Raw genomic sequence first — 19360 nt, 5'->3', positions numbered from 1 at the left:
TAGAACTGTTAGTTACAAAATAAATTATATAAAAGTAATTTTATAAATTGACATAATTTTTTGTTGGATGGTTATGTCCGTATATCTGGCAAACGGATAAATATATCATTTTTGAAATAAATATATTATTTTATATAATTTATAATTAAATATATTATATCAAATCATGTTAATTTATAAATTTATTTTCATAAAATTTATTTATAATTAAAGTATTTATCTAACATAAATATGTCGTTTCTGTTAGGCATCGTGGGTCACGTATGGCACCATGCTGTCCAAAGCTTAACATATTATATTCCCTTGAGCCTCATGTGAATATAACGGTCAATTGTCTTTGATGATGCATTTTTTTGGCAGTTTATAATGAAGTTGATAAAAAAGCCACTAGAAAAGCAGAAACTTTTGCTTAACTTCTTGATTTCATTTTCTTCCGTATCCTTCCCTAGCATTGCGTGAATAACCTAATCTTACCTTTTCTTTTTTCAGTACTTTTCAATCCCCTCCAACTCAATGCATCGATTGGATTTTCCTTACCATCTGGTTCATGAACTTTTTCTCTCATACATTATTACTTTTGGACTTCGGCTATTGTTTTGAATGTTTTGATGATTTTCTCAATGCTTAGCCTGTAATTAGGTTTATCTCTTATAACTTTATATGTACCTAATCTATGTCTAATTATGTAAAAATAAAAAAGGTATTCGTCTCTTGAATGGTTGTGTCCGTAGAGTTCGAGTTCTCATTTTAATAAAAGGTGATATTGAATCTCTATTTATATAGAATATTGTCTTTTAAATATTTATTTGTAGAGGATATCAATAGCAGTGAAGTCCAAATCAATCCAATAGTATATTCGTAGAATTCCAAATGGTTGATATGGAGATATTCTCGTATGTATCTTATTATGGATGTAAATTTTTTCTGTCAAATGATGACATTTTCTTTAAAAAAATTATGTAGATTAATAAATTCTTTTTTTTTTTTTTTTTTAAATAATAAGGACCAAGCCCAAATAGCCAAGATACACATAACTCCATGGGAAAGTTCCTGCTTCCAACTTTGTTGACAGATATAGAAAATCCCGAAAACATTTTTGAAAAGTCAGGTATTAATACGTAGCACGGAAGATAGATGCACAGGAGTCAGATATTCTGATTCAGTTCAAATCCCAAATACAAATACTGCGTAGAAATTAAAAGAAAAAAAACTCTAAAATAGTCACGATAACATAAAAAATAAAAATAAAAAGAGTAAAGATAAAACCTGAACGGTAAACTGGGGTGAAGAATCTCTCTAACCTCTATCGGCTGGTGTCGGAGATCTGAAGAAATTCCGCATAGATTTTTCCGAGAAAGCATTCTTCGGTTAATTCAAACACACGCACACTCAGAAGTATGAATCTATTCAGATTAGCGGGGGATATGACCCATTTGGTCAGCGTCGTCGTTTTGCTCCTCAAGATCCACACCATCAAATCCTGCGCTGGTTCTCTCTCTCTCTCTCTCTCTCTCTCTCTCTCTCTCTCTCTCTCTCTCTCTCTCTCTCTCTCTCTCTCTCCGTATATACTTATATATCTAATTTCCTTTTGAAGTATAGTTGATTTTATTTTTTACCTATCTATGAAACAGATATGTGTATGTGCGTGTGTGTATATAAATAATCATGAGTTACATTTTCTAAGCTATGTTCGTTGTAGCTTGTTTGCTAGCTGAGAAAAAAGGAAGGAAACATAAAGAAAACTAGTAATGAATGTAAAGTAATTTTATCTTGTATTTAGTTCGGTGAGAGAGGAGTTGGTTCACTTAAGCTGAACCAAATGGTTGGATTGGCCTCAGTTAAGCTGGGGTTTCTGGTTTTCTAGGTTTCGAATGGCGGAATATTCTTACTTGTCGAAAGAAATGACGGAATACTTTTTTTTTTTTTTTATAGGTAAACGATAGTATTAACATGAATAGGCATAGCCTAAGTAAAACAAGAAGTTATACAAGAGATAAAACCTATCTAAGTTGCTAAAGAAGACAAAAGAAAATCATGCATATTTTGGCCATTAAAGTCTATAGCGATGGCCCAAAGGACTATAGAAGTGAAAAAAAGAGAGCGAAGCTCCACTAGTGTCCGCTCATTGTCTTCAAATATCCACTCATTGCGCTCTCGCCATATGCACCACATAACACAGAGTGGAACCATTTTCCACACGGGTTTGATCTGTGGTAATCCACCCGGCGTCCCCCAACTGGCCAATAACTCAGTCACCGTAGCAGGCATCACCTAGTTTAACCCGATTCTATTGAACACTTCGTACCACAAGGCTCTCGCTGTCTCACAATGTAGCAGCAGATGATCCATGATCTCTCCGGCTTTCTTACACATACAGCACCGGTTTGCAATAATTACCCGGCGTTTTTGCAAATTATATGTCATCAGAATCTTACCCAGGACCGCTAACCAGGTGAAAAAAAGTGCTTTGGGAGGTGCCTTATTCCTCCACAAACTTTTCCAAGGGAATTGACTATTTGGTGTGGTTATAAGGGATTTATAGAATGAGTGAATTGAAAAGTTCCCCTTACCCGCAGGTGTCCACCACAACTTATCTTCTCGCATACCATTCAGCTTCGTGGAATACACTAAGCTGAAAAAAGCATCAAAACTGTCTACTTCCCAATCTTGAGCTGCTCTACTAAAGGTGACATTCGATTGGATTTGATCTCCTGAATGAACCAGAAAATCTGCCACTGAAGCTTCTGGCTCCCATACGGTAGGAAAAGCATCCTTCAGCGTCGTCTCCCCACACCAGATGTCCCTCCAAAATTTTATACCGGTCCTTTTCCCCACCAAGAATCTAGTGCGGTTTGCAAATACTCCCCATCCTCATCTGATGTGTTTCCAAATCCCCACCCCATAGGGGGCATTCCCATCTCTAGTACACCAACCACCCCATGTTCTCCCATGTCTGCAGTCAACGACTAATTTCCATAATGCTTCCGGTTCCATATTTTATCTCCAAGGCCATTTACCAAGAAGTACTCGGTTAAATGTCTTCAAGTTCTTTATTCCCAATCCACCTGATGAGAGTCTTTTCTAGTGTTACAATGGAATCTTCATCCCCTTAAGCTTGGGTCTACTACAGTCTCTAGTTTAAGATGGGTTACTCTAAACATGTTTTTATAGAAACTAAAGTTTTTATTTTAGCATTAGAGGGGGGGAACTTCCTTCGTATTACAGAAAGAAGCAGAAATGTGACGAAGGAGTTGGTCTTCAGCCTTTCTTGTGTGCATTGGATGGCTGACATGGTGGAAGAATGTTATCTTTCGATGGGGATAAGGGATTTCTTCAAGTCTTTTCGGATTGGTTCTTTGGCTGTTGTTGCTCACAGAAGATCTAATGCATTTGGACAATTCTTGGAAGTTACAGAATATGGTGGTAATGGCCGCCGAGGCATGCTGGTGTTTCCAGCAGGGAAGGAAGGTCATGGGTGGAAGACTTTATCCTTGGAGCTGAAGCATGCTCTGTCAGGTTTCTCTAAGGCTCTAGTGGTGGGTAAGGGTGGTGGGAAGGGGAAAGAAATGGGAGGGCAAACCAGGACGTATGCTGAGGCTGCTGGGGGAGGTGAAGCAAGTAGTAGGGTGGCGGTGTAGGGAGGCAACGTGCAGATTTTGTATAACGTGGAGAAAGAAAAAAATAAGGGGGTTGCAGGTGAGTGTCATATGGCAGGGAGAGTTGGTAGAGGACAAGTCAATGACTTAGGTGTAGTTAGTCTGCCCGAGACCTGTGTAGGGGAAAGGGAGCGGCAGAACATCCTTTTTGGGATAAAAGTGGAACTGGCTGGCGTGAAGGAGGAATTGGCTGGGGTAAAGAGGACTATTGAATCACTCATAGGAAAGGTGGACTGGGATTTATTTCTTAAAAGGAATTTTTAGTCTGAAAAATAAAGGGGCTCCGAAACCTAGGGTGAATAAAGGTAAAATCAAGTTGGGTATGGACTTGGGCCGGTCACGCCAAGCCCACCCAAAGCTGAAATGGAGAATCAAGATGAATGGGCCAGCCCTGGAGAAGGTCCAGCCCGAGAAGGAGCCCACTGGGCTGTTGACCCACAAACAGCCCATCGGCAGTGGAAAGCCGCACTCATCCCCGCCGGTGCCGGCACTTCAACAGCGGCATCCCAGCGCCGGTAGCTCGTCGTCGGCAAGATCAGAGGCTCCCCTCAGTGGCTGTGCCGTCGGCAGCCCAGTGATTGAAGAATATCGGCGTGCAGAGGCCTTGCAGCTGGATCCGTTGTCATCGGGAGGAGATCTGACCAGCGGGGTGGCACAGAAAGGGACGACGGTCAGGTCTGGGCTGTCTCCTTCCATCGCGGTGGCAATAGCGACGTCGCCGGCGCCGGAATCTTCAGAACAGGGGCTGGTTTGCACAGAGGTTGCGACGGAAGAGCAGTAGGTTGGGCTAGTAACATGTGAGGACCCACAGAACACGCCGGCGGTACTTTCTGGGCTGCCGGAAGTCTACTCCGATGCTCAGAATCCGGCAAGTTCACCGGAATCTGTTTTAGAAGCCAAAAAATTCCTTTCGTTGGTTGGCAACTGTGCGGAAACAATGGATAAACTAGAGGAAAGTGAAAAGGAAGGGGCTTTGGTAATATGTGAGTTTCCAAGTGGAATGGAGATGAGGGAGGAAATGGGGGAGGATACTGCAACAATCAGCTGCTGTGTTGAGGGTACAGAACCTACTCCTTTGAATTCGTTTCATCCAAGGGGGTCAGAGTGGGTAATTCAAACTGCCTTGGAACTCAAACACATTGTTGGGATTAAATGTGTGGGGTTTGAAGATGAGTTTTTGGCACTTCTCACAGCGATGGAAGCTAGTCATTCACAAACCACAGACGATCCCTCAATTGGGTTGGAAAAGAAAAAAGAAAGAGAACTAAAGAGGCTTACGTGGGCAATGAACGACGAGGGAGGGGAGCGGAGCTCTAGCCGAGGACGCTCCAAAGGAAGGGCAGCGATAGTTCCGATATGAAACCAAAAATCATCTCTTGGAACGGAAGGGGGTTGAATGAGCAGGCCAAACGGCTCCAAGTTAGGAACTTACTTCGTCAATGGCAAGGTGATATCATTTGCTTACAAGAGACCAAACTAGAATTAATTACATGGAAATTAGTCCGAAGTCTATGGAGAGGACATCATGTTGGGTGGTCTTATTTACCTTCCAAAGGAGCATCGGGGGGTGTTCTCATCATGTTTGACAAAAGGGTGGTGGAAAGATTAGAGGATTGTGTGGGTGATTTCTCTGTGGCCTGTTCCTTTGTGAACATAGAAGATGGATTCCGATGGGCATTTGTAGGGGTTTATGGTCCTAACATTGATGCAGAAAGAACAACAATGTGGGAGGAACTGGCCGGTATTCTTAGTTGGTGGGAGCTGCCAAGTTGTTTAGGGGGGGACTTCAATGTATCACGCTTCCCAAGTGAAAGGTCAGGTACATCTTGCATCACACCCGCTATGAGTGATTTTTCTGACTTCATTTCAGAACAGGCACTTATGGATATCCCACTTACGGGAGGATCTTTTACCTGGTCCAACACTCGAGAAATACCTTCTTGGTCAAGAATTGATAGATTCTTGCTCACTTGTGATTGGGAGCTACATTATCCTGATGTAACCCAAAGATGTCTACATAGAGTGTGCTCAGATCATTTCCCTATCCTCTTGGACTGTGGAGGCATTCAAGGAGGCAGAAGGTATTTTAAATTTGAGAATATGTGGCTAAAATCTGATGGTTTTGTAGACAGGGTCAGACAATGGTGGTCCTCTTATGTGTTCCAAGGCTCTCCGAGCTATATTTTGGCAAGAAAATTGAAAGCACTGAAACAAGATTTGAAGCTATGGAATGAACAAGTGTTTGGTAATGTGCTTTCACAGCAACGATCCCTTATGGAGGAATTACAGGGCCTGGAGGGTGAAGAGGAGGCAAGAATTCTCACTGAAGCAGAAATAACTTGCAAGAGTCAGGTAGTCACGGATCTTGAACGAGCTTTATTGATGGAGGAGATATTTTGGAGACAGAAATCCAGAGCACTATGGCTTAAGGAGGGGGATAGGTGTACGAAGTTCTTTCATAGGGTGGCTAATTCACATTGGAGGAACAACACCATCGACACATTGATGGTGGATGGAGTAGTCTCTTCGGATCAAGCAAGCATCAAGGACCACATTGCACAGTATTATGAACACTTACTAGTCGAACAACAACAATGGAGACCTACAGTTGATGGGTTGTCTTTCTCAACAATAGATCAACAGTCTTTAGAGCAGCTTGAGAGACCTTTTGACGAAGAAGAAGTACACAAAGTTATCCGAAGAATGGCTAGTGATAAGGCCCCAGGTCCTGATGGTTTTACTATGGGCTTTTTCCAAACTTGTTGGGAGGTGATCAAGGGTGACCTCATGCAGGTGTTTCTAGAATTCTATAATTACGCCAGCTTCGAAAAAAGTCTCAATGCCACTTTTATAGCACTCATCCCAAAAAAGGCAGGGTCAACAGATGTTCGAGACTACCGTCCTATTAGTTTGATAACGGGGGTCTACAAGATTATTTCCAAAGTACTAGCGAATCGTTTGAGTACGGTAATGGAGAGATTAATATCAAAGCCACAAAACGCATTTGTCAAAGGCCGACAAATTCTAGATTCGATTCTTATTGCAAACGAAGTCCTAGATGGAAGACTCAAAGCCCGTGAGCCTGGGTTGATCTGCAAACTAGACATGGAAAAAGCCTATGATCATTTTAACTGGAAATTCTTGCTTTACTTACTGGCAAGATGTGGCTTTGGAGAGAAATGGCTGAAATGGGTGGAGTTTTGCATTTCAACAGCTCGCTTCTCTATCTTTATAAATGGTTCACCGGTGGGTTTCTTTGACTCCTCACGTGGTTTGAGACAGGGAGATCCGCTCTCTCCGCTACTCTTTCTTTTTGTCATGGAAGCTCTCAGTAAGATGATTGAAGGGCTTGTGGAAGCGGGACATCTCTATGGTTTCTCAGTGGGGAATGGTTCTAGTTACATTTCCCATTTGTTGTTTGCTGATGACACTCTCATTTTCTGTGGAGCACATCTTGGGCACATACAATCTTTGAGGGCGTTACTTCTCTGTTTTGAAGCGGAATCAGGCTTGAAAGTAAATCTATCCAAGTCTGAGTTGGTACCTGTGGGAAATGTTCCTGAAGTGGCGGGTTTTGCTGCCCTATTGCAATGTAAGGTTTCTTCTCTACCCTTGCAATATCTTGGTTTACCCTTGGGCGCCAGTTTCAAATCTGAACAGATTTGGAATGTTGTGATTGAAAAAATGGAGCGAAGGTTGGCTTCGTGGAAGAGGTTGTATTTATCTAAAGGTGGTAGACTCACTCTGATTAAAACTACCTTAGCCAACCTCCCCACATACTTTATGTCTTTATTCCCGCTTCCAACGAAGATTGCCAATCGTCTTGAGAAATTACAGTGTGATTTCTTGTGGAGTGGTTGGGGGGAGGAGTTTAAATTCCATTTGGTTAATTGGTCAAAGGTCTGTACCCCGTTTTCTGGGGGTGGATTGGGGTTGCGAAGCTTGACAGAGTTCAACAAAGCCCTATTAGGGAAATGGTTGTGGCGGTACCAACAAGAAAGTGAGGCTCTGTGGAAGTCAGTTATAGCTGAACGTGTTGGGGAGGCATGGGGTGGTTGGTGTTCAAATGAGGTTCGTGGACCACATGGGGTGGGTTTGTGGAAGAATATTAGGAACGGTTGGGAGACCTTCAGGAGACATACTCATATTGTAGTGGGGGATGGATCGAGAGTTAGATTCTGGCATGACAAATGGTGTGGTGAACGGAGCCTCAGAGACAACTTCCCCGCCATATTCGAGCTTGCACACGTTAAGGATGCAGCAGTAGCGGACTTGCTGGTTTTCTCTTATGGCGTCCCTCATTGGAATGTGGAATTTTCTAGGGCAGCACAAGATTGGGAGTTGGAGGTTATCGCTGAATTCTATGCAACACTATATTCAATACGTGTGACAGAGGGCTCCATGGATAGGATATTGTGGAGTCCCTCAAAGAAAGGTAAATTTACGGTCAGATCGTTTCACAAAGTTCTATCCAGCCCAGGCATGCTCAATTTCCCTTGGAAAAGCATTTGGCAGACTAAAGCTCCTTCAAAAGCAGCGTTCTTTGTGTGGACAGCTGCACTAGGTAAAATTCTCACTATAGATAACCTAAGAAGACGTCGGGTAATGGTAATGGATTGGTGTTGTATGTGCAAGAAAGATGGGAATCAGTTGATCATCTGTTTCTACATTGTGAGGTGGCTAGGACCATGTGGGCAGATTTCTTTACGGGTCTTGGAGTAGCATGGGTCATGCCCCGTAGATTGGTGGATTTTCTAGCCTGTTGGAGAGGACTTCGAGGAGATTCAAGGGTGGCAGCAATATGGAAAATGGTACCCATATGCATGTGTTGGTGCATATGGCAAGAGAGAAATGACAGAAGTTTTGAAGACCATGAGAGAACATTGGGGGAGCTGAAAGTTTTTTTCTTCAAAACTTTGTTTTCTTGTGTGGGAGCCATTGTATGTAATGGACTAAATGTCCATGACTTTCTTGTTTCGGTTGTAACTAGATAGGTATCTTTCAAGTATATGCCCTGTGTACTTGGGATTTGCCATTTATGATGAATAAAACTTCTTGATTACCGATCAAAAAAAAATTAAGTGGAATTTGAATTCGTTCCCCATCCCACTCCATAAGAAATCCCGGTAAAGTTTTTCAATGCGTGAAGCCATAGAGGTTGGGATTGGGAATAAAGACAAGAAATAAGTTGGTAGATTAGAGAGAGTACTTTTGATAAGAGTCACATGACCTCCTTTTGACAAGTATAGTCTCTTCCACCCTGCCTATCTTTTTTCCACTTTCTCAATAACTGAATCCCAGATTTGTAGGGATCGTGAAGTAGCCCCCAACGGTAGCCCCAAATAGGTCATAGGGAGAGAACCCACCTTACAACCCAAAGTGTTAGCCAAATGCTAAATAATACTGATTCTACCGACTGGCACTAATTCTGATTTATCAAAATTCACCCTTAAACCCAACGCTACTTCAAAGCATAGAATAAGGGCCTTTAATGCCCTAAGTTGTTCTTTATCTGCTTTGCAAAAGATTAGTGTGTCGTCTGCAAAAAGCAAGTGAGAGATAGAAATAAAGCCCCTATTTGAGTCGCCCACTGAGAAACCGGCCATAAAACCATTGGCAACCAGAGTTGTTAACATCCTACTTAGGGCCTCCATGATGATAATAAAGAGGAGTGGGGACAAAGGATGTCCCTGTCTTAAACCTCGAGAGTTGTCGAAGAAACCCTTTGGGCTGCCATTAATAAGGACTGAAAATTTTGCCATTGAGATACACTATCTGATCCACATGCGCCATTTCTTCCCGAAGCCACATCTCTGCAATAGATATAGGAGAAAGTTCCAGTTTACATGGTCGTAAGCTTTTTCCATGTCTAGTTTGCAAATGATCCCTGCAATACCAGATTTTAGTCTACTATCCAGACATTCATTGGCTATTAACACGGAATCCAGAATTTGACGACCCCTTACAAAAGCATATTGATGCAATGGCGGAATACTTAATTAATATTTTTGGATTATTATGATTTGTCCCATTTTATCAGCAACCAAACAGGGCTCGAGGGTTTGATATTATGGTAATTTTAAGTGTAGGGTAGGAGACTGGAGAAATTGTAGTTATGGCATCACCACACATTTTCATCGGTGGAATTCTGTATGTTTAGAATGATCACAATCTATTGGGTCTTAGATGATTCTTTTTTCTTTCTTTCGTTTTCTCTTTTTTTTTGTTTTGGGGGGGGGGGGGGGGGGGGGGGGGGGGGGGGGGGGGGGGGGGGGGGGGGGGGGGGGGTTTGGGAGGGTTTTTTTTGGTGCAGATGAGTCAGTTTGATGGGTTTGCTAAATTTCGGATTACTTTGTTTTCCAGTACATGAGGATTAGAAGGTTTCATTTGATGTAAATAGTGTACTGTATAGATGAAAGTATGCTTAATTCATACATTCCGATCCTTAAATATCATGTTCTATGTTGAGTATGCGATGAGTGAACTGTAGGTTTTCATTTTTATTTTATTTTTTTAATGGAATTATGAATAGAAGTATGCTTATTAAAACAATGGAGCATGATATTTAACATGTGTCATTCGATTATTGATTTCTTTGGCATTTGGCAATGTATTCTGGGTGATTTTCATATGTTATATTTGTAGAAAATGGTTTATATGAGGAAAACTATACTTTTTTTTTTTTTAATTAAATAGATAGGAAGTAACCCTTCTCTGAATTGCAAATGTAAATGTTTGCATGTGCACTCAACATGTATAAAAAAGTTTATGAGAAGATCCAGAGAGCAACAATTTTGTGGTCTACGCCTTTCTTAGAAATTGAAAAGAACAAGAGAGAAAAGTGGTGCTTTTAGGACAATATAAGAACTTCTTTAAATATTTGCATGACCAAAGACACTCAATAAAATTCTTTCTAGTATTGAAAACAGTTGGATTTGAGAAAAGACTCCGAAATAAAAATTAAAAACAAGGTTAAGTTAACACCATGAGGGAATTCAATGGTTGAAAATGTTTATTTGAAAATTAGTTTTAGATAATTAGATGAAAAAAGGTACTTGTACATTAGAAGTGTATTAGTTGAAGCCTATGTACACAGGATGTATACAAAAGAAACGCCTAAATACATTCTATTACTAGAAAAACGAGGACAAAAACTCATGGACAGCCCCTCCATTAAGTACAATAGTTGAAAACCGACTAAACAAGGAACACAAAAAATTTCCAGAGTTCTTTTACATTGCGTTCCCTATTATTAAAACACCTCTCATTCCTTTCCAACCAAATGCACCACATAATGCACAAAGGACTCATCTTCCATGCAGCTGCCACTTGAGAGCAAATATGAAGTCTAGTCCAACATGCGAGTAAATCTACCACTGATTTTTGCATAACCCAGGTCAGTCCAGATCTTCTAAACGCACCATTCCATAACACTTTAGCCACATCACAATGTAGAAGTAGATGATCCACTGATTCCGCAGCTTTCTTGCACATGAAGCACCACTCGATAACACGATGTCCATGCTTTCTCAAATTGTCAATAGCCTGAATATTCCCAATTGCTGCTGTCCATACAGAAAAAGCAACCCTTGATGGAACATGAGCCTTCCAAATACTCTTCCAAGGAAAAGAAATGTAATGCTGAACGGACAACATCTTATAATATGATCTAACAGAAAACGTTTTAGACACTGTATATCTCCAGTACATTTGATCCCTCTCATGTCGTCTAATATCCACTGAATACAACAATCTGAAAAAATCAGTAACCTCCTCAATTTCCCAATCCTGGACAGGTCTGAAAAATCTAACATCCCAATGCACCTCTCCATTAGAGTAACTCATCAACTCTGAGATTGAGGCCTGCTGATTAACAGCCAACCTGAAAACAGCCGGAAAAGCTCTAAACAGTGCATTCTCACTACACCAAACATCAAACCAGAATCAAACTCTTGAACCATCGCCTATGACAAATTTGACTTGTTTCACAAAATTATCCCATCCTTTTCTAATAAATTTCCATAAGCTCACACCATAAGTCCCCCCACTCTCCTTACATCATAAAAAAAAGAAGAAGAAGAAAAAAGTCCCCCTACTCTCCTTAGTCTTAGTGCACCATCTCCCCCCCCCCCCCCCACCAACCCCCAACAAAAAAAAATAAATAAATACTCCCATACTTCCAAACAATCTCCCCACTCCACAATGCTTCCTCTTCCCTATGACATCTCCACAACCACCTCCCCAACAACACCTTATTAAAACTATACAAATTACAAACCCCCAAGCCTCCATCAACAATCAGACAGCAAACTTTTTCCAGCTTACTAAAGGAATCTTATTCTCCTCTCCCAGACCACCCAACAAAAATGCTCTATACAACTTTTCAATATGATTAGCCACTCCAACTGGTAAAGGAAATAATGAAAGAAAGTAAGTTGGGATATTAGAAAGAGCACTCTTTATAAGGGTGATTCTACCCCCTTTTGATAAATATAAACTTTTCCACGCCACCAAACTTTTCTCAATCTTCTCAACCACCCCATCCCAAATATACTTTTCCTTGAATGACGCCCCCAGCGGGAGACCCAAATATTTATTGGCAAATGAGCAACTCTGCACCCTAATAATTCCGCCAAATTGTTAATATTATGCACATCTCCCACCGGGACCAGCTCTGAGTTACGCAAGTTCACCTTTAGCCCGGATACAGCTTGAAAACATAACAAGAGAGCCCTCAGAGCTTGAGTCTGTTTCCCAACAGCATCACAAAAAATAAGAGAAAAGAGAAGAGTTACTGAAGCAAAATTATACATGATGGTATGTAACTGCCATGAAATTATCTGAAATTAACACACTTGTTGGAAGATTTTTGAACAAGATGATTGGAAAGATAAGAAAATGACTATATATATATTTAAAAAAAAAAAATTAAGTAGAAGTTATACTATATGGAATGCACTGCCTGACTTTATTAAAAGTTCTGCCAGCTTTACCTATAAAAAAAAACAAAGTTCTGCCAGCTTTAGCAGTGTAAGTGCAGCCGAATGATCGTGTACTGAATTAATTGGCTTTGCTAATGCTAGTGGCAGCACAAATTTGAAAACAAGGAATATCTCTCAAGATAATTTGGTTATATGTGCTAAGATCAAGGATAATATTAAGGACTCTCAAGATAATTTGGTTATATGTGCTAAGATCAAGGATAATATTAAGGACTAATGTAGTTCAAGGCAGATTATAAAATAGGAGGTGGGCCAAAATGATATAAGTGGAAAAGGGGTGGGAGTGAAATTAAACATCCACCCAGGTTGTGATGTACAAAGGTCTTATTTATTTTTGTTACCAATCCAAACTGAGTGAGGAGCTTGGATGCATCTACATTTATGTTCAACGGTTTCTTGAAAAAGAAAAATTTCCTGAATATAACCTCATGTAAGATTTTTTTAATACTTCGCTTTAAATTCAGTTTTATGTAAAATACATGGATCATTTGAAGTTCTATGACTTGCCCGCCTTATGTTGGTCGGTCAAGCTTATAGAAGTGAAGATTTTGTTACACGACCTACATGCTGAGATCTCTATGACAGAAAGATTTGTGAGCTGGATAGGAAATCATAACATAGGACTTCTCTCCCTGTTTTTCTGGATTTTCGATCCTCCACCATGTGTTTGCTGAATTGCCTAGTTCATGCATCACATGAATTGTCTTCTACGAATTTTTTTTCCTAGTTTATTTCTTGTTAATTTTTTTCATTGGTTTTTACACCTTACATCCGAGCAATAATTTTAATATTAATTACTTGCCAATATATATGCTCATGAGAATCTGTATTTGTGAAGTTTTCTGTCTGTAGGTAATTAAATAAATCTTACAGCTTCTCGCCTATCACCTTGATTCCAATCTTATATGCAATTATATGATGTGGTTTATATGTTTTCTTTGGGGTGATATCTATAACGCAATGTTAGGCTTCTGCTTATAAAGGTGGTTGTAGTCTATGGATTTTGACCCGCTACATTTTTGCAGGCATTTCCTTGAAGACTCAAGAACTCTATGCTCTTGTTTTTGCTGCTCGTTATTTGGATTTATTTACACGTTTCAACTCACTTTATAATAGCATAATGAAGTTAATATTCTTGGGGAGCTCTTTCTCAATTGTTTGGTACATAAGGCACCACAAAATAGTTCGCAGAACCTATGATAAGGACCAAGACACTTTTCGACATGTTCTCCTTGTGTTGCCTTGCCTGCTTTTGGCACTACTCATAAATGACAAATTCACTTTTACGGAGGTATCAAAATTCCTTTACTTACACGATGAATCTCAAATTTGATGCTTGTATCAATGTTACCAGCAGCAATATAACACTTTGGCACTTGTATTAAAATTTTTTTATTGAGAAAATGATGGGCTCTATACTGTACTTTTTCCAAAATTTTCATGCATATGTGTTTTAATGCATGCGCTGGAGCAGGTAATGTGGACCTTTTCAATATATTTGGAAGCTGTTGCCATAGTGCCTCAGCTGGTGTTGTTGCAAAGGACAAGAAATATTGACAACCTGACTGGACAATATGTTTTCCTCCTTGGGTAATATACTTTTTCCAGTCTGTATTTTATTGTTCCAGAGCACAAAATGTTATTGAATACCTGACTGGAAAATATGTTTTCCATCTGGGTAGCTTATCGTTTCCAAGTCTCTGTTTTACTAATTTATGCAATTACCAAGAAACTGATTGTATGTCGTTCCTTGGAATCTTAAGTCTCGTGTCACTGTCATGGTTAAGTTGTTGATCTGTTTCACTCTTTGCGCTTTGCATTCTTACAAGTAAATCTTATATATGTTACTATGTAAAATATGGAAGCTTATTTTGAGGTTTGGTCTATTATGCTTGCATTGGTCTCACATGCTTTTTTTGTCTATAAAATTGTATTTTCATTCATTTTTGAAATTTTGAAAGTAGATATATTGATTCTTCTCGTTGTTTCTTTTCTTTGTTGCACAAATGTTTTCTGTCAACACATATCACTAAATCATTCTTGTATCACGTTTTTCAATCAAATTAGGCTAGCATTTTACTTGTCAAGGTGCAGCTTGATGGTTAAATAGTGAACTTAGGATAAGCTGTAGACTCAAACATCTGGGTTCGAGTTTGCGCAAGGAGTTTCCTGGATTACCTGATCAGTTCTGACGGGTGGGGTTGTGTTTCCAAACTTTACTTGCCACAGATGGCTCTGAAGGGCCTGGCCTTGGTGAGGTTTCACATCATCAAACAAAATAGACTGGCATATAGGTCTATTTCAGTAGATATGGTGTGTGTGGATAAATCTGCATATACAAATATCTATTTACTTATCAAAAAGATATCATGTGTATGCAGATTCATCTTTAACTAGGAACTTACCCAGCTCACTAGAAAATCATCCCCTTTATGTTTACATGTGTAGTTTTTTTTAATAAACATACATGTATATGTAATTTTATATTGGCTCAGGTCAGTGTTCTTAAATAGGTCAGAATGATAATGAACACCAAAAGAAACCTTTGGGGTTATATGCATTTAGGAACTGTACTGACCTTTTCGTACTTGCAAAAACTGATTGGGTCATGCTGAAAAGATTTTGTTTAATGAAAACTGTGAAATCAACTTTATAGAGTAGCTGAAAGATCTTTGGAGACGTCCTCAAGTTTAGACTATTTATTTATTACGAGGATAGGGAGATTGAGTGGTTTTACTGGTGAAAATTTTAGTTTAAAAGTACCTTAGGGAAGTCTTCTTAAAAAGGGTTGTTTACTGAGCCATATAACTAATCAAAATTAAAAGTTGATTCAGTTTTGAACTGGTTTTCATTTTTAAACAGTTTTTCTGCATCATCAACAATTCTGTTTCAATTTTTTTAAAAAGGAAAACATATTTATTGCAATTACCAAAATTAAGTACTTATCCAAAAAAATGCCAAAATTAAGTATTAACAATTGATGAAACAGTTCTATATATTATACAAACTTTTTGCAAATGCAAAATGCTTTAAAATCATTTTGGTATTCTTAGCTAGCCCAGTTTTTGGTTTTCCCAAACACCCCAAATTGTTTCTCAAGAGGACGGCGTGATGAGGAACAATACATAAGGTAGTAGGCCTTGTTTTCGGTGCCTGGGGTTGTCAGTCTGTCAGGAAGGGGGTCCCAAATTTTATAGATTTTTGACAGAAACCAACCTTGATAAACTTTGTTCCTTTCTCTGGCATAGATCATAGATCATGGTATTGTTTCCAGATCATCTGTTTATAAAAACTTTGTTTTCACTCTCTCTTTCTTAGATCTTCTCCTTTTGACCTTCCTTTTTTAGGACTTCAATTGAAGTGATTACAAACATGCTCTTACAACATGAAAACAGCCATTTACTGATCAAAAAAAAAAAAAAAATGAAAACAGCCATTTATGAGGCCATTAAACTTGGATATGAACTGCTTAATGATTACTGTGGAAAAAGGAAGCAGATATGCAAGTAATGTAGTTAGATTGAGACTACGACTACTTTAAGTAGAGGGTTAAGGGAGGGAAAGAAAGATAAAGAAGAGGTGGCTGGAAAACAGAGCAAAATACCTTATAATTTCCTTTGGTTTTGTGATATCCCGTATGATAAGGATAAGGGTAGATGGTGTATGGGATCCCATATTACTTAGGAATGAGAAGTTTTTTTTTTTTTTTAATATAAATAAGAGATAAATATTATTTATTTGAATGCAATAGGCATAGCCCATCTACACAGAAAGTATACATAAGAACACCTAAATACATTTTAGGAGTGGGAATGAGAAGTTATTGCTCTTTATAAGGTTCTAATGGGGCTCTAGTTGTATCATTGACTAGTCCTTTTAGAATATAGGCCATGTGGTTTGAGCCTTCCATTGGGGCGTTACAAATGGTATTATAGCCTATCCCAACCAGAAATGCGGGACTTGAGTCGTGCCACATACGATAGACTGGCCTGACAAGGATGGGAATTTAAGGGAATAGATTGTAATATACCCCATATGATAAGAATAAGGATAGATGGTGTATGGGATCCCACATGGCTTGGGAAGGAAAAGTTATTGCTCTTTATAAGGTTCCAATGAGGCTCTAATTGTATTATTGACTAGTTCTTTTGGAGTATAGGCCATGTGGTTTAGGCCTTCCATTGAGGCATTACAGGCTCCAAAATATGATGACTTTTTAACGACCCTAGTTTGAGCCCTTCCTATATTTGCTTCACTGTGTCCTAAGCCTATTCATGGTAGAGCTCAAAATATCAATAGCTGAATACAATTACATTATAGAAGTATAATTACTTTTTTTTTTTTAAAAAAAAAAAAAACTCCTATAAAATATATATATATATTTTTTGCACCGGATGTCCTAGAACAACGTCCTAACTAATTCCGGGGGTCCACAGACTCTTGGCAAAGAGTTTTCCACAAGTGCATCTTGGGGAATTCAAGGGAAAAATCCTCCAGTTTGATGGCCCATAAAAATTGTTTGCACCCAAAGGGATTTGAACCTTGGAATTGAGGGGAGTATACCTTCAAGCCCAAGGCCTTTACCACTTGAGCCAACCCCTAGGAGTTTCCTATAAAAATATGATTACCGTCCACATAAAAATTTGCATGGGAAATTTAATTTATAAAATATTCCCTTAACACAGAAGAAGAATCCTGGAATATTTTATCTAGAGAAATTCCAGGATTCTTTTCAATCCTTACACTGGAGATAGAAGCTTTTTTTTCTATAGGTAAAATAAAATTTTGTTGAGTCACGTAATTAGGCCTTGAGTTAGAAGCTAATCCGTACACTAAAGTTGTAGTCACCATTGCAATTTATTATAGCATTAGGTCGTTACTGCTTCACCACCTCACAACTTCATGCATTTCCAATCATTTGGTGCATTCCATTTGCGTCCTACCATAAATGAACTTGCATACATATAGTAGCTACTTGTCTTTTAATGCATGCAATTTATCTCCACTTGACCATGTTCCTGGCCTGGGAAGATGACTGAAACTTTCAATGGTGTATTGAGTTGCTCAAGCCTTTTTGAATTTACATATTGTCACATGATAGTACTGTAGATTCTGTAGTCTGAACTGCTCTATCATTTGTTGGCTGAAACTGAGATGATTATTGATTGAGTTTGCTTACCTTATTGCAGTGCATATCGAGCGCTGTATATATTAAACTGGATTTATCGCTATTTTACTGAGGAGCATTATGTCCAATGGATAAGTATGCCTCATTTGTTGCACCCGATTCTTAACATCTCTATGAAGATCCTCTGTCCTTTTCCTTTATTTTTCTAGTCTGGTGCTGAGCAACGGTTCTCTGCTCTTGCAGCTTGGATATCAGGGCTTATCCAGACACTGCTCTATGCTGATTTTTTCTACTATTACTTTCAGAGGTAAATGCTTTAATATTGCTAAAAAATTTCAAACATAATGCTGTTAAAAGCAGAAAATGATGATGCCTTGTTAATATGTGTTGCAGCTGGAAGAACAATGAAAGGCTCCACTTACCAGCTTGAATTGTGATCCTATGGTTTAGTGTCTTGCAGTTGTAGCTGGAAGAACTACTTACCAAACTTGATTGTCTTTGACCATGGTTGTTAGGCCTAGGTTGTCATTAGAGCATACGTGAACATGTAATAGTCTAGTACTTAACCACCATACTTTTAAAAACAAAACAATTGTTAAAGACTACCTCTCTTTTGTAGTCTTGTATTTTTACATGTGCTTTCAGCACCCTCTTAAGCAGTGGCAGTCGCAGTTGTTTTGACTTTACATAACGCTGAGTTGAGTTACATAACATGAGATAAGAAGCACACCAAAATTTCAGTTAGTTGCGTGAATGTTGTTAATAGATGTTTAAACTGAAAAGGGAAGAGCTGAAGACAAATAGACATGCGTGAATATCCTCCAGATCCCATTTTTCTCATATCCCCCAGGAGAACTCGAGCAGCAAATCCGGATGATCCTCAAAGACAGAAGCCACCTTCTCTACGTAAACCTTGCTCCGGGGTTGCAGTTTATAATCTAGTGTAGGTTAGAATCTGGTTTTTGATATATAGGGTAAGTTGCAGGATGATCCCAATTACGCTCCATATAACATATAACAAGAGAGAACTGGGGCACCTTTTGACTTAAACGTAAAAGTTTCTCGTATTGATGGAAAGAAAAACACCGAAAACGCATACTTTTAGATTTTGAGATAAAAAAAAATGTTATTAATCAAACATTTTATATTTAAGATTTATAAACTATTCAAATAGAATATCATCATGGTACCGTCTTTTTTCTTTTCTTTTCTTTTCTATGTTGACTGATTATAAAGATTTTTTTTTTAATACACATCCGTAAAAGAGGTGCATATGAATGGTACACTGTACATTAGCTATTGAAAACCTTGTAAAAACAAGGCCTATAAACTTCTGTTAAAAAAAAAATAAGAGACGTGCCAGAGAGAAAAAACAAAATCATATATCACTAGAACAATTGTTAAATATCCTCATGGTTTTTTCTTGAAGTACATCAATTGTTACACAAAATATTAAAAAATAAATAAAATGACGAAGAATAATATATATATATATAAATTGTTTTTCTTTAATTTCTTGACATATATAGACTTTATATACTGGTTGAAATATTTTCCTTATTTCTTTTAATTGG

At 38.7% G+C, this 19360-nt stretch overlaps 1 protein-coding gene across 1 annotated transcript; it reads left to right on the top strand.

Moving 5' to 3' along the window:
* The first annotated feature begins 1129 nt into the window (after positions 1 to 1129).
* LOC122316069 (ER lumen protein-retaining receptor-like) lies at positions 1130 to 18472 on the top strand. Its single transcript, XM_043132584.1, has 6 exons — positions 1130 to 1488; positions 13684 to 13949; positions 14133 to 14248; positions 17848 to 17921; positions 18030 to 18093; positions 18180 to 18472. Exons 1-6 carry the CDS (start codon positions 1398 to 1400, stop codon positions 18214 to 18216), a joined length of 648 nt encoding a protein of 215 aa, XP_042988518.1. The 5' UTR covers positions 1130 to 1397; the 3' UTR covers positions 18217 to 18472.
* Positions 18473 to 19360: the final 888 nt, after the last annotated feature.

Source organism: Carya illinoinensis, chromosome 1 (genome assembly GCF_018687715.1).
Source record: "Carya illinoinensis cultivar Pawnee chromosome 1, C.illinoinensisPawnee_v1, whole genome shotgun sequence".
Taxonomy (NCBI): Eukaryota; Viridiplantae; Streptophyta; class Magnoliopsida; order Fagales; family Juglandaceae; genus Carya; species Carya illinoinensis.
This window is presented reverse-complemented; position numbering and strand designations above follow the sequence as displayed.